The sequence below is a fragment of the Pristis pectinata genome, chromosome 6, assembly GCF_009764475.1.
Source record: "Pristis pectinata isolate sPriPec2 chromosome 6, sPriPec2.1.pri, whole genome shotgun sequence".
Taxonomy (NCBI): Eukaryota; Metazoa; Chordata; class Chondrichthyes; order Rhinopristiformes; family Pristidae; genus Pristis; species Pristis pectinata.
In genome coordinates, this window is record NC_067410.1 from 39,735,007 (window position 1) to 39,747,264 (window position 12,258).

The 12,258-nt window shown below is 52.6% G+C and overlaps 1 protein-coding gene across 1 annotated transcript; it reads left to right on the top strand.

Moving 5' to 3' along the window:
* The first annotated feature begins 315 nt into the window (after window positions 1-315).
* Window positions 316-10,684, top strand: trnt1 (tRNA nucleotidyl transferase, CCA-adding, 1). The gene is made up of 7 exons (XM_052018127.1): window positions 316-499; window positions 5,381-5,574; window positions 6,351-6,489; window positions 6,615-6,741; window positions 8,765-8,958; window positions 9,073-9,326; window positions 9,963-10,684. Exons 1-7 carry the CDS (start codon window positions 376-378, stop codon window positions 10,209-10,211), a joined length of 1,281 nt encoding a protein of 426 aa, XP_051874087.1. The 5' UTR covers window positions 316-375; the 3' UTR covers window positions 10,212-10,684.
* The last annotated feature ends 1,574 nt before the right edge of the window (window positions 10,685-12,258 follow it).

The following is a 12,258-nucleotide window of genomic DNA, read 5'->3' on the forward strand; positions in this document are numbered from 1 at the left end:
ACATGTTCTCTGCTAAAGTCCCAGGAGGACCTAAAATCTGACAGCAACTAAGCGAAGAGCAGAACAAAGTGCAACCACCCGGGCTCAGCTGCAGCCCTGCAAACCACAACCTTTGGTTCCGCACCTTCACTGACCTCCTCGCCCAGCCGCTGGCCAGTCCAGCACAGCCTTCCGCCAACCTGCAAACACGCATGCGTGCAGGTCGCCACCGCGCGAGACTTGCAGTCGGTGGGAGAGTGCGCGAGCGCACGCAGGTCTCCGGGAGCGGCCCCGCCCCTTTCCTGGTCACGTGGGAGAGGCGCCGCCGTGCCGCCCCCTCCCCCTCCCCCTCCCCCTCCCCTCCGGGCAGGCGCAGTGCGGCGACAGCGGTGGTCGATGTGGAGACGGGCGCTGCGCATCGGGGCTGCGAGCTGGGCTTTGGGGCGAGGCCTGTTCACCATGCAGTTGAAGACGGTGGAGTTCGAGTCGCTGTTTACCGACGGCCTGAAGTGCGTGGCAGGTGAGGGGTCGGAGTGAGGTTTGTTGGGCGCCGCCCGCTGCCTGCGGGCCTGTTGCAGCCTGGGCCCTGCGTGTCCTGGTCCCCGGCTCCACCATCTGCAGCAGAAGGGCCAGCGGGGTGCAGTGCTGGAGCCGTTCTCGGCTCTGGGCAGCGGCCGTGCTTGTGGCTTTGTAATCATTCCCTGTCCGCCCCCCTTGCTACCCTACCTTGCTTCCCCCCCCCTTGCTGCCTCCCTTCCCCCCCCCTTGCTGCCTCCCTTCCCCCCCCTTGCTGCCTCCCTTCCCCCCCCTTGCTGCCTCCCTTCCCCCCCCTTGCTGCCTCCCTTCCCCCCCCTTGCTGCCTCCCTTCCCCCCCCTTGCTGCCTCCCTTCCCCCCCCTTGCTGCCACCCTTCCCCCCCCCTTGCTGCCACCCTTCCCCCCCCCTTGCTGCCACCCTTCCCCCCCCCTTGCTGCCACCCTTCCCCCCCCCTTGCTGCCTCCCTTCCCCCCCCCTTGCTGCCTCCCTTCCCCCCCCCTTGCTGCCTCCCTTCCCCCCCCCCTTGCTGCCTCCCTTCCCCCCCCCTTGCTGCCTCCCTTCCCCCCCCTTGCTGCCTCCCTTCCCCCCCCCCCTTGCTGCCTCCCTTCCCCCCCTTGCTGCCTCCCTTCCCCCCCTTGCTGCCTCCCTTCCCCCCCTTGCTGCCTCCCTTCCCCCCCCTTGCTGCCTCCCTTCCCCCCCCCTTGCTGCCTCCCTTCCCCCCCCCTTGCTGCCTCCCTTCCCCCCCCCTTGCTGCCTCCCTTCCCCCCCCCTTGCTGCCTCCCTTCCCCCCCCCTTGCTGCCTCCCTTCCCCCCCCCTTGCTGCCTCCCTTCCCCCCCCTTGCTGCCTCCCTTCCCCCCCCCTTGCTGCCTCCCTTCCCCCCCCTTGCTGCCTCCCTTCCCCCCCCCTTGCTGCCTCCCTTCCCCCCCCCTTGCTGCCTCCCTTCCCCCCCCCTTGCTGCCTCCCTTCCCCCCCCCTTGCTGCCTCCCTTCCCCCCCCTTGCTGCCTCCCTTCCCCCCCCCTTGCTGCCTCCCTTCCCCCCCCCTTGCTGCCTCCCTTCCCCCCCCCTTGCTGCCTCCCTTCCCCCCCCTTGCTGCCTCCCTTCCCCCCCCTTGCTGCCTCCCTTCCCCCCCCTTGCTGCCTCCCTTCCCCCCCCCTTGCTGCCTCCCTTCCCCCCCCCTTGCTGCCTCCCTTCCCCCCCCCTTGCTGCCTCCCTTCCCCCCCCCTTGCTGCCTCCCTTCCCCCCCCTTGCTGCCTCCCTTCCCCCCCCTTGCTGCCTCCCTTCCCCCCCCTTGCTGCCTCCCTTCCCCCCCCCTTGCTGCCTCCCTTCCCCCCCCTTGCTGCCTCCCTTCCCCCCCCCTTGCTGCCTCCCTTCCCCCCCCCTTGCTGCCTCCCTTCCCCCCCCCTTGCTGCCTCCCTTCCCCCCCCCTTGCTGCCTCCCTTCCCCCCCCCTTGCTGCCTCCCTTCCCCCCCCTTGCTGCCTCCCTTCCCCCCCCCTTGCTGCCTCCCTTCCCCCCCCTTGCTGCCTCCCTTCCCCCCCCTTGCTGCCTCCCTTCCCCCCCCCTTGCTGCCTCCCTTCCCCCCCCCCCCTTGCTCCTCCCTCCCCCCCTTGCTGCCTCCCTTCCCCCCCCCCCTTGCTGCCTCCCTTCCCCCCCCCTTGCTGCCTCCCTTCCCCCCCCCTTGCTGCCTCCCTTCCCCCCCCCTTGCTGCCTCCCTTCCCCCCCCCTTGCTGCCTCCCTTCCCCCCCCCTTGCTGCCTCCCTTCCCCCCCCCTTGCTGCCTCCTTCCCCCCCCCTTGCTGCCATCCCTCCCCCCCCCCTTGCTGCCTCCCTTCCCCCCCCCCTTGCTGCCTCCCTTCCCCCCCCCTTGCTGCCTCCCTTCCCCCCCCCTTGCTGCCTCCCTTTCCCCCCCCCTTGCTGCCTCCCTTCCCCCCCCTTGCTGCCTCCCTTCCCCCCCCCCTTGCTGCCTCCCTTCCCCCCCCCTTGCTGCCTCCCTTCCCCCCCCCCTTGCTGCCTCCCTTCCCCCCCCCTTGCTGCCTCCCTTCCCCCCCCCTTGCTGCCTCCCTTCCCCCCCCCTTGCTGCCTCCCTTCCCCCCCCCTTGCTGCCTCCCTTCCCCCCCCCTTGCTGCCTCCCTTCCCCCCCCTTGCTGCCTCCCTTCCCCCCCCTTGCTGCCTCCCTTCCCCCCCCCTTGCTGCCTCCCTTCCCCCCCCCTTGCTGCCTCCCTTCCCCCCCCCTTGCTGCCTCCCTTCCCCCCCCCTTGCTGCCTCCCTTCCCCCCCCCTTGCTGCCTCCCTTCCCCCCCCTTGCTGCCTCCCTTCCCCCCCCCTTGCTGCCTCCCTTCCCCCCCCCTTGCTGCCTCCCTTCCCCCCCCTTGCTGCCTCCCTTCCCCCCCCCTTGCTGCCTCCCTTCCCCCCCCTTGCTGCCTCCCTTCCCCCCCCCTTGCTGCCTCCCTTCCCCCCCCCTTGCTGCCTCCCTTCCCCCCCCTTGCTGCCTCCCTTCCCCCCCCCTTGCTGCCTCCCTTCCCCCCCCCTTGCTGCCTCCCTTCCCCCCCCCTTGCTGCCTCCCTTCCCCCCCCCTTGCTGCCTCCCTTCCCCCCCCCTTGCTGCCTCCCTTCCCCCCCCCTTGCTGCCTCCCTTCCCCCCCCTTGCTGCCTCCCTTCCCCCCCCCTTGCTGCCTCCCTTCCCCCCCCCTTGCTGCCTCCCTTCCCCCCCCCTTGCTGCCTCCCTTCCCCCCCCCTTGCTGCCTCCCTTCCCCCCCCCTTGCTGCCTCCCTTCCCCCCCCCTTGCTGCCTCCCTTCCCCCCCCCTTGCTGCCTCCCTTCCCCCCCCTTGCTGCCTCCCTTCCCCCCCCCTTGCTGCCTCCCTTCCCCCCCCCTTGCTGCCTCCCTTCCCCCCCCCTTGCTGCCTCCCTTCCCCCCCCCCTTGCTGCCTCCCTCCCCCCCCCCTTGCTGCCTCCCTTCCCCCCCCCTTGCTGCCTCCCTTCCCCCCCCCTTGCTGCCTCCCTTCCCCCCCCCTTGCTGCCTCCCTTCCCCCCCCCCCCTTGCTGCCTCCCTTCCCCCCCTTGCTGCCTCCCTTCCCCCCCCCTTGCTGCCTCCCTTCCCCCCCCCTTGCTGCCTCCCTTCCCCCCCCTTGCTGCCTCCCTTCCCCCCCCTTGCTGCCTCCCTTCCCCCCCCCTTGCTGCCTCCCTTCCCCCCCCCTTGCTGCCTCCCTTCCCCCCCCTTGCTGCCTCCCTTCCCCCCCCTTGCTGCCTCCCTTCCCCCCCCCTTGCTGCCTCCCTTCCCCCCCCCTTGCTGCCTCCCTTCCCCCCCCCTTGCTGCCTCCCTTCCCCCCCCCTTGCTGCCTCCCTTCCCCCCCCTTGCTGCCTCCCTTCCCCCCCCTTGCTGCCTCCCTTCCCCCCCCCTTGCTGCCTCCCTTCCCCCCCCTTGCTGCCTCCCTTCCCCCCCCCTTGCTGCCTCCCTTCCCCCCCCCTTGCTGCCTCCCTTCCCCCCCCCTTGCTGCCTCCCTTCCCCCCCCTTGCTGCCTCCCTTCCCCCCCCCTTGCTGCCTCCCTTCCCCCCCCTTGCTGCCTCCCTTCCCCCCCCCCTTGCTGCCTCCCTTCCCCCCCCTTGCTGCCTCCCTTCCCCCCCCCTTGCTGCCTCCCTTCCCCCCCCCCTTGCTGCCTCCCTTCCCCCCCCCTTGCTGCCTCCCTTCCCCCCCCCTTGCTGCCTCCCTTCCCCCCCCTTGCTGCCTCCCTTCCCCCCCCCTTGCTGCCTCCCTTCCCCCCCCATTGCTGCCTCCCTTCCCCCCCCCTTGCTGCCTCCCTTCCCCCCCCCTTGCTGCCTCCTTCCCCCCCCCCTTGCTGCCTCCCTTCCCCCCCCTTGCTGCCTCCCTTCCCCCCCCTTGCTGCCTCCCTTCCCCCCCCTTGCTGCCTCCCTTCCCCCCCCTTGCTGCCTCCCTTCCCCCCCCTTGCTGCCTCCCTTCCCCCCCCCTTGCTGCCTCCCTTCCCCCCCCCTTGCTGCCTCCCTTCCCCCCCCCTTGCTGCCTCCCTTCCCCCCCCCTTGCTGCCTCCCTTCCCCCCCCTTGCTGCCTAGCCCTGCCCCCCCCCTTGCTGCCTCCCTTCCCCCCCCCTTGCTGCCTCCCTTCCCCCCCCCTTGCTGCCTCCCTTCCCCCCCCTTGCTGCCTCCCTTCCCCCCCCTTGCTGCCTCCCTTCCCCCCCCTTGCTGGCCTCCCTTCCCCCCCCCTTGCTGCCTCCTTCCCCCCCCCTTGCTGCCTCCCTTCCCCCCCCCTTGCTGCCTCCCTTCCCCCCCCTTGCTGCCTCCCTTCCCCCCCCCTTGCTGCCTCCCTCCCCCCCCCCCTTGCTGCCTCCCTTCCCCCCCCCCTTGCTGCCTCCCTTCCCCCCCCCTTGCTGCCTCCCTCCCCCCCCCCTTGCTGCCTCCCTTCCCCCCCCCTTGCTGCCTCCCTTCCCCCCCCCTTGCTGCCTCCCTTCCCCCCCCTTGCTGCCTCCCTTCCCCCCCCCTTGCTGCCTCCCTTCCCCCCCCCTTGCTGCCTCCCTTCCCCCCCCCTTGCTGCCTCCCTTCCCCCCCCTTGCTGCCTCCCTTCCCCCCCCCTTGCTGCCTCCCTTCCCCCCCCCTTGCTGCCTCCCTTCCCCCCCCCTTGCTGCCTCCCTTCCCCCCCCCTTGCTGCCTCCCTTCCCCCCCCCTTGCTGCCTCCCTTCCCCCCCCCTTGCTGCCTCCCTTCCCCCCCCCTTGCTGCCTCCCTTCCCCCCCCCCCTTGCTGCCTCCCTTCCCCCCCCCTTGCTGCCTCCCTTCCCCCCCCCTTGCTGCCTCCCTTCCCCCCCCCCCCCCGTTGCCTGTCACGGAATGACCCGTGCACTTTCCTCCCCACCTCCTCCAGAACTGTTCGGTAAAAACAACCACGAGTTGAGGATAGCGGGCGGCGCCGTGAGGGATTTGTTAAGTGGGAAGCAGCCCGAAGATGTGGACTTCGCCACCACGGCCACCCCTGAACACATGAAGGAGTTGTTCCAAGCTGCCGGCATTCGGATGATCAACAACAAAGGGGAGAAGCATGGCACCATTACTGCAAGAGTAGGTGGAAACTGCCGCTCTGTTCCCGCTTCACTGAAACCCCGTACTCATTCTGTTATTTGCATTGCTGTCGTAACCGAATGAGATCTCAAAGATTGCTCTTAAATTTCAGCCCTTCACTTTTATAACAATATATTAAATTTTTAGAAATATCACGACTGGGAAAGGACTATGAAGCCACTTAAGCTTTTTTTTTGCTGTTAAAGTAAATTCTTAACGTTAATGGTCCAACAACTTAGGTTTAACAATTGGCTGCAAAATCGGTTCGCATTAATATGTAGACTTTTTTTTCTCTAAGAGCTGAAATTTGGATTCCGTTGCTAATCTTACACTGGATCTTAACGAAGGAATAGCTATTCAAGTTATTGTTAATTTATCCACGTGTTAAAATAGTACACTTAATTTAAACAATACATATGTAGGGTTTTGCAAATATTTTTATTGAAGTTTTATATCAAGTATTTGTGTTACTAAATACTAACCCCCCCCCCCCCCCCAATTTGAAAGTTTAGGTCTTTAGCAATATATTCTTATTAAGATAATTCCACTTCTGCATCGTGATGAAAACCATCTCCAAATGTACTTCACAGAATCTTAATTATTTTTAAACTGACATGCATTATGGTGAGCCTGATGTGACTGGAATTCATGTAGCTCTGGCTCATGAAGTTCTTCCCATTTTAACAACGTCTCTTGTAACTTGACCAAAGCAAGATTGATAGTCATTGTGAGTTCATGATCAATTTTAATGTACCTATTGTAAATATCTGGCATAGGTGCATAATCAGAACTTTGAGATTACTACATTGCGAGTTGATGTTGCAACAGATGGAAGGCATGCTGAAGTACAGTTCACAACAGATTGGCAGACAGATGCTGAACGAAGAGACCTTACAATCAACTCGATGTTTTTAGGTATTCTTGTTTTAGGCTGTGCCCTCTGTCTTCTATTATATTTTTGTTTACATAAAGTATTTTTTCACCACTATGTGATTATGGTGTATTGAAACAGATTTTAATTTTTTTTATTTGCTTCTCAGGCCTTGATGGTACTTTGTATGATTATTTCAATGGCTATGAGGATCTGAAAAACAAGAAAGTTCGTTTTGTAGGTGATCCAACACAAAGGATACAAGAAGATTATTTGAGAATAATGCGATATTTTAGGTTGGTGTGATTTTACTTCATTAATATCGTCTAATTAAAGATATGTCCATTTGTTAAAATCTTGCATTGGGTTGAAGCAAGTCTTGGATTCTTTGTTGTAGGATGATTTGTAGGAGTTGCATTCTTGTCCTCATTCAAGTACAAATAGTCATTAGGGACCAGGGGAATAACAGATATACATAGAACCAAAATAATCACCACTTGCAAAGTTTAAAAACCATTCCAGTGAAGACGTAATTCTAATATTCTTGAATGGTGACATTTTATTAATAAAGTTGACTTTGAATTCTGAAGTCTTTTAAGGTTCGGAGAGGGTAATTGTAAATTGATGTGTATGAAGCATTACTATTTACTAGCTTTCTGTACTTTTGGTTTCATTTTTCACCATAAAGTTGCTTGGAATCAAGTATTAGCATGCAGTTGTAGCTAAGGGAAGTGAATTTTACATTCACAGTTGATTAGTTTTCCATTTGGAATAGTCAGACTGAAAACTTTCTTGGGTAATTTTAATACGAAACAATTCTGGTTGAGAGGAGAAAGTACTACTGCTTCATATTGTATAAAATGTTCAAAATATTTACTAAAATTTTCATGTTTGAAAAATGTACAACATCAAGTTAATAAGCTATTTTTTAATTAGTCTTTACCTGTTGTGCTTTTTTATTGTTTGTATATTTTTTAAATTTAATGCCAAAACCACTTTTTAAAATTTTTGTGCTTGTTTTTTCCCTAAGCCAGGGATGTATTCAGGAAATGGCATACTAAATTAAAATGAAAAATAACAAGATACTACAGAGGGATTTTTATGTCCGCTTGATAATTTCCATTATTAAATTCAGTCACTCCTCCAGATGACTGCTGTCCAATATAATTACAGAGAGAAGGGCCAGAATATAAGTTATGTCTGTTGGAGAAGGACTCTGTATTTGTGGGTTCCCTCTATGCCATCAGGTTGCAACTATCAATATATTTAAACTAGTGTTTTAGGGCTCGCAAGTTTCCAGGCCTGCTGGCAACAGGTTTTGGACCTGGCTGCCTTTTAATCCCTGTATTTTATTTTCACCCATATCATGGACTAAATTCGTGTACGTGTATGTGCTTTCACCCAGATCCACATCCACTGGTGCAGGAGATCTGACCTCCCATGCTGACCTTGTGCTGTTTTCCTGCATTTTTGATGCTGGCTTGATTGTAAGTGAGACTACCACCAACAAATCAATATATATATAAAATCAGTTTTTGTTTGCTTTTAAAACAAAATGATGCTTTAGTTCTTTGACTGAGGAAAGCTGAATGGCAATTAATAGGAAATTCATTATCAGGCCTCTTGTTGATGTATGCATGGCTATTCTTCCCTCCCCCCACCCCCCATGTGTTTATTGCCCTGCCACCATCCCCAAAACTACCCAAAAAAAAACAAATATTGATCCAAGTGTCTTATCTGTTCCTCCTTGCTCGTCAATGTGCCAGCATGTCTGTAGCAAATCCTTCCCTTGACAGGAGATTATTGAAAGTTTGGAGGTACTTTGGTAATTGTTCCAGTTCAGTAGTTTCATTTTATAGCTACAGTAACAGTTTCAGCTAGTGGGAGGAAAGAAAAGTACTGATCCGAGCTCCTAAGAACATCATTCTCTCACGTTAGTGACTAGCTGTGAACAATTTTGTGGACCATTTATTGTTGCAGTGCCAAAAATCAATATCTATTTTGTAGCAAATGAAAATTCTGCCACCGAGTTATCACCAATCTCTTCCCAAATAATATTTCAGATATTTAGTTTGTGCTGACAGTGAACAAGTTCTGATAAACTGAGGGACCCCTAGAATGTAGAGCCCTACCCTAAGAACCACTTTAAACTTACCCTTCTCTCTGCAGTCAAACCAAATAACTAAAATGCATTCAGGCCCACTGGACTTCTTCTGCAAGAGTGGCTAGACTACTAATACTATTTTGTGGGAGGTAGATAAAGGTTAAATCCTTGGAATAAAATCTCGTTCATTATTCTGATAATTTTATATCTTTTAGGTTTTATGGCAAGATTGCTAAAGAATTAGGAGACCATGATCCCAAGACACTGAAGTCAATCAAACAGCATGCAAAGGGCATGGCTGGAATTTCTGGAGAAAGAATCTGGTTTGAGCTGAAAAAAACTTTAGTTGGAAACCACGTTGCTCACCTTGTCAGTCTAATGTATGAACTGGATGTAGCTCAGTATATTGGTAGGCATATAAATTGTATATTTTTATTGCTGAGTTGATGTGTATAACAAAGTTTCTTGACAGTTATGGAAAATTTTTATTATTTTTACCTTCAATTTGCTTTTCTCTTTGCAGGATTACCGGTCATTGAAGGCAACCTGGAGGAACTAAACAGGGTATGCAGAAATGTGCAACATCACTCTCCAAAACCCATGACTGTTCTTTCAGCACTGTTTCGAACACAAGATGATGTTCTAAGACTTGATTTGAGGCTAAAAATTTCAAAAGAAGAAAAGCAACTTGGCTTATTCCTCGTTAAGTATCGAAGAGATTTGATGAAGGCTGATGGTGCTGATCCACTAAAACCCTACAGAGATTTTATCATAGATGTAAGTAGTAAATTAATTCAAAAAAATGGGAGAATTATAAACTGGCACTTTGGATTTATGTAAATTAAAGTTATGATGAAATGTTGGTGAAAATGACCATGTAGTTTTTAGACAATTTTTTATAAATGGTAGATTTGTTCAGATTAGCAGCTTTTACGATTTGTACCAGTATTGTATGACTCATTGCTTTAAGCAAGTGCCAGTGAAATTTAACTAGTAATAGAGCAAAACCACAGCTTAAACAATAATATAGGCTGAGATATTGGTCCTCCAATTTAATCATGCTGTATGAAATTTGGTTTACCATGCAGTCTTGTCACACTAACACGCGATTAATCAACTTGGTTGTCCAATAGTCAACTGTTGGGTGTTGCGATGAGGCCTTACAATAAATGCAGACAAGTTTATCTTTTGTTGGCTAAGATGGTAACATCTTACATGAGGCATCAAACATTTAATCTGTCAAAATTAAATACTAAAACTGCTTTTGAATTTCTACCCATATTTTTCCAAGTCTGCATGTTAATTTGTGTTGCACAGGTTGCTGAAGAGTTTAGGTGCATTTAAGTGCTGTGGTTGTATTTGTACAGTAGGTTACTGTGGGTTTGATTTCCCTGTTTTCTGCTCAATTTTCAGTCCAGAGAACCAGAAATGCAAAGCAAAGTGTGTGAATTACTGAAGTACCAAGGAGAGGAGAAGTTACTGAAGGAAATGGAGCAATGGTCCATACCACGCTTTCCGGTTAGCGGCCATGATCTACGAAGAATTGGAATAGTTTCTGGAAAGGAAATTGGGACACTGCTGCAGGAGCTTCGGGATACATGGAAAAAAAGTGGTTACCAGATGGATAAGGAAGAGCTATTGAGTTTTGTGAAAAGTCCTTAAAAAAAACCTCTGACAGGTCTTAGATTCAGGCATTGAAATAATTTTCTTAATGTTTGTGTTAGACCTCTTGCCATCAATCTCAGTTTCTAAATTATATAAGTGCTTATTTCATTTGTTGTAAATTCAGCTGTTTTGTTTTTCTGTCACTATGATCACCAGTTTACTTGCATGTTCACTAGTTTTATTAAGTAACAATTGGATTCTACTCAAAATTGGATGGATTTATATGTGCAGATGACTGGTCAGTTCTGTTCAGTTTAGACTTTGTAATTCCACGTATTTGCACGTTTGAAGTTTGAACAGTTTGTGTTGCTAAAAGTAATTGGCATTGTGTCAGGTAGATGATGCACTATTAAGGACTAGATCTTAACCTGCCTATATAAATTGAGTTTGTGTTCACCCACTAATGCTCTAACTTGAATAGAATCTGGTATGAAGGACATTTAAAGAATTAAAAAATCTCACCTCATGAATGAATGGTCTTGTTTTGCCTTTTTTGGATTATGAACAAATGTACATTTGTGCTGTTGGTTTACCTGATCTTTTAACTTGAGTCACAAAAACACAAAGAAAATAATCTCAATCTTGCATGGATAAATTGTGATTTAACGAATGCGTCTGTTCTGCCCTGAAGATCAATGTCGTTGATGTGAGCAGATAAGTTATGGGTGTGAAAAGAAAAGATAACTGTGAGATGCTGCTTTAAAAGTGGATTTTTGAGGGAGTCCCAAATTTACATTTAGCTAAGTGGATTTAGCAGTGCTGTGGAAAAGCTGGAGGCTACTTTTCAAACACTTGGCAATTTGAAAAGTTGTATCTGCTATCATATCTGCTTCCACTGTTACCCCTGATGGCCCAGGCATCTATCACTCTGTTTTTTTAAAAAAAAACTTTTCCCTTTTCTCCTTAAATGCATGTCCTCTCATACTTGACATTTCCAGCCTGGGGGAAGAAAGATTCTGATTGTCCATGCTATCTGTCTCATAATTTTATAAACTTCTATCGGACTTCTTAGCCTCTGATGCTCCAGGGAAAACAACCCAAGTTTGTCCAACCTCAAAGCTCATGTTCTCTAATCCAGGCTGCATCCTGGTAAATCTCTTCTGTCTCCTTTCCAAAGCTTCCACATCCTGCCTGTGATGGGGCAGCCAGAATTACAACCTCCACTGCACTGAATTTCAATGAAGACATCTCCACAAGGGTTTAATTTGGCAGCCTAAGTACTTGACAGATTCTTGAAAGTCCTTTTACGTTTTTAAAATTGGAACAAATAGCTTTATACCAGGCATTGCCCCTTCTATTCAAAATTGTTATCCACTGGTCCATTCTTGTGTTAACAGCAGAAATGGTGCAAATTGTATCAGAGACTTTTTGAGGGGGTAATTAAGAAGATTGATGAAGGCAGGGTAGTAGCTGTTTGGCATAAGATAGGGTCCTGCATCGTAGACTGGTCCAAATGGTTAAGGCACAAGATGAGCTGGTGAATTGGATCCAAAATTGGTTTGGTGATAGGAGGCATAGATTGATGGAAGAATGTTTTCCTAATTGGAAATGGGTGACCAGTGGTGTACTGCACAGATCAGTGTTGAGACCTTTGATGTTACCATGCAATATTGACAACCTGGATGTGAATGTAGGGGGTATAAGTGAATGTAGGGGGTATAAGTAAATTTGCAGATGACACATAAATTGGTGTGGATAGTGGGGCAGGTTGTCTAAGGGTACAGCAGGATATAGATGGAAAGTTGGGTGGAACATTGGCAGATGGAATTTAATCTCAACAAGTGTAAGTGCATTTTGGGAAGACAGGCAGGGATGGGATATATACATAAATGGTAGGGCACAGAGGAGCATTGATAAATAGAGAGACCTTAGGGTTCAAGTCTGTACTTCCCCTAAAGTAGCAACACAGGGTAGCAAAGAATGCATATAGCATGCTTGCCTTCATTGGTCAGGTCACAATATAAAAGGTAGAAGATTATATTGGTTAGACAGCACTTGGGAGTATTGTGTGCAGTGCAGTTCCGGTTGCTGAAGAGAGTGTAAA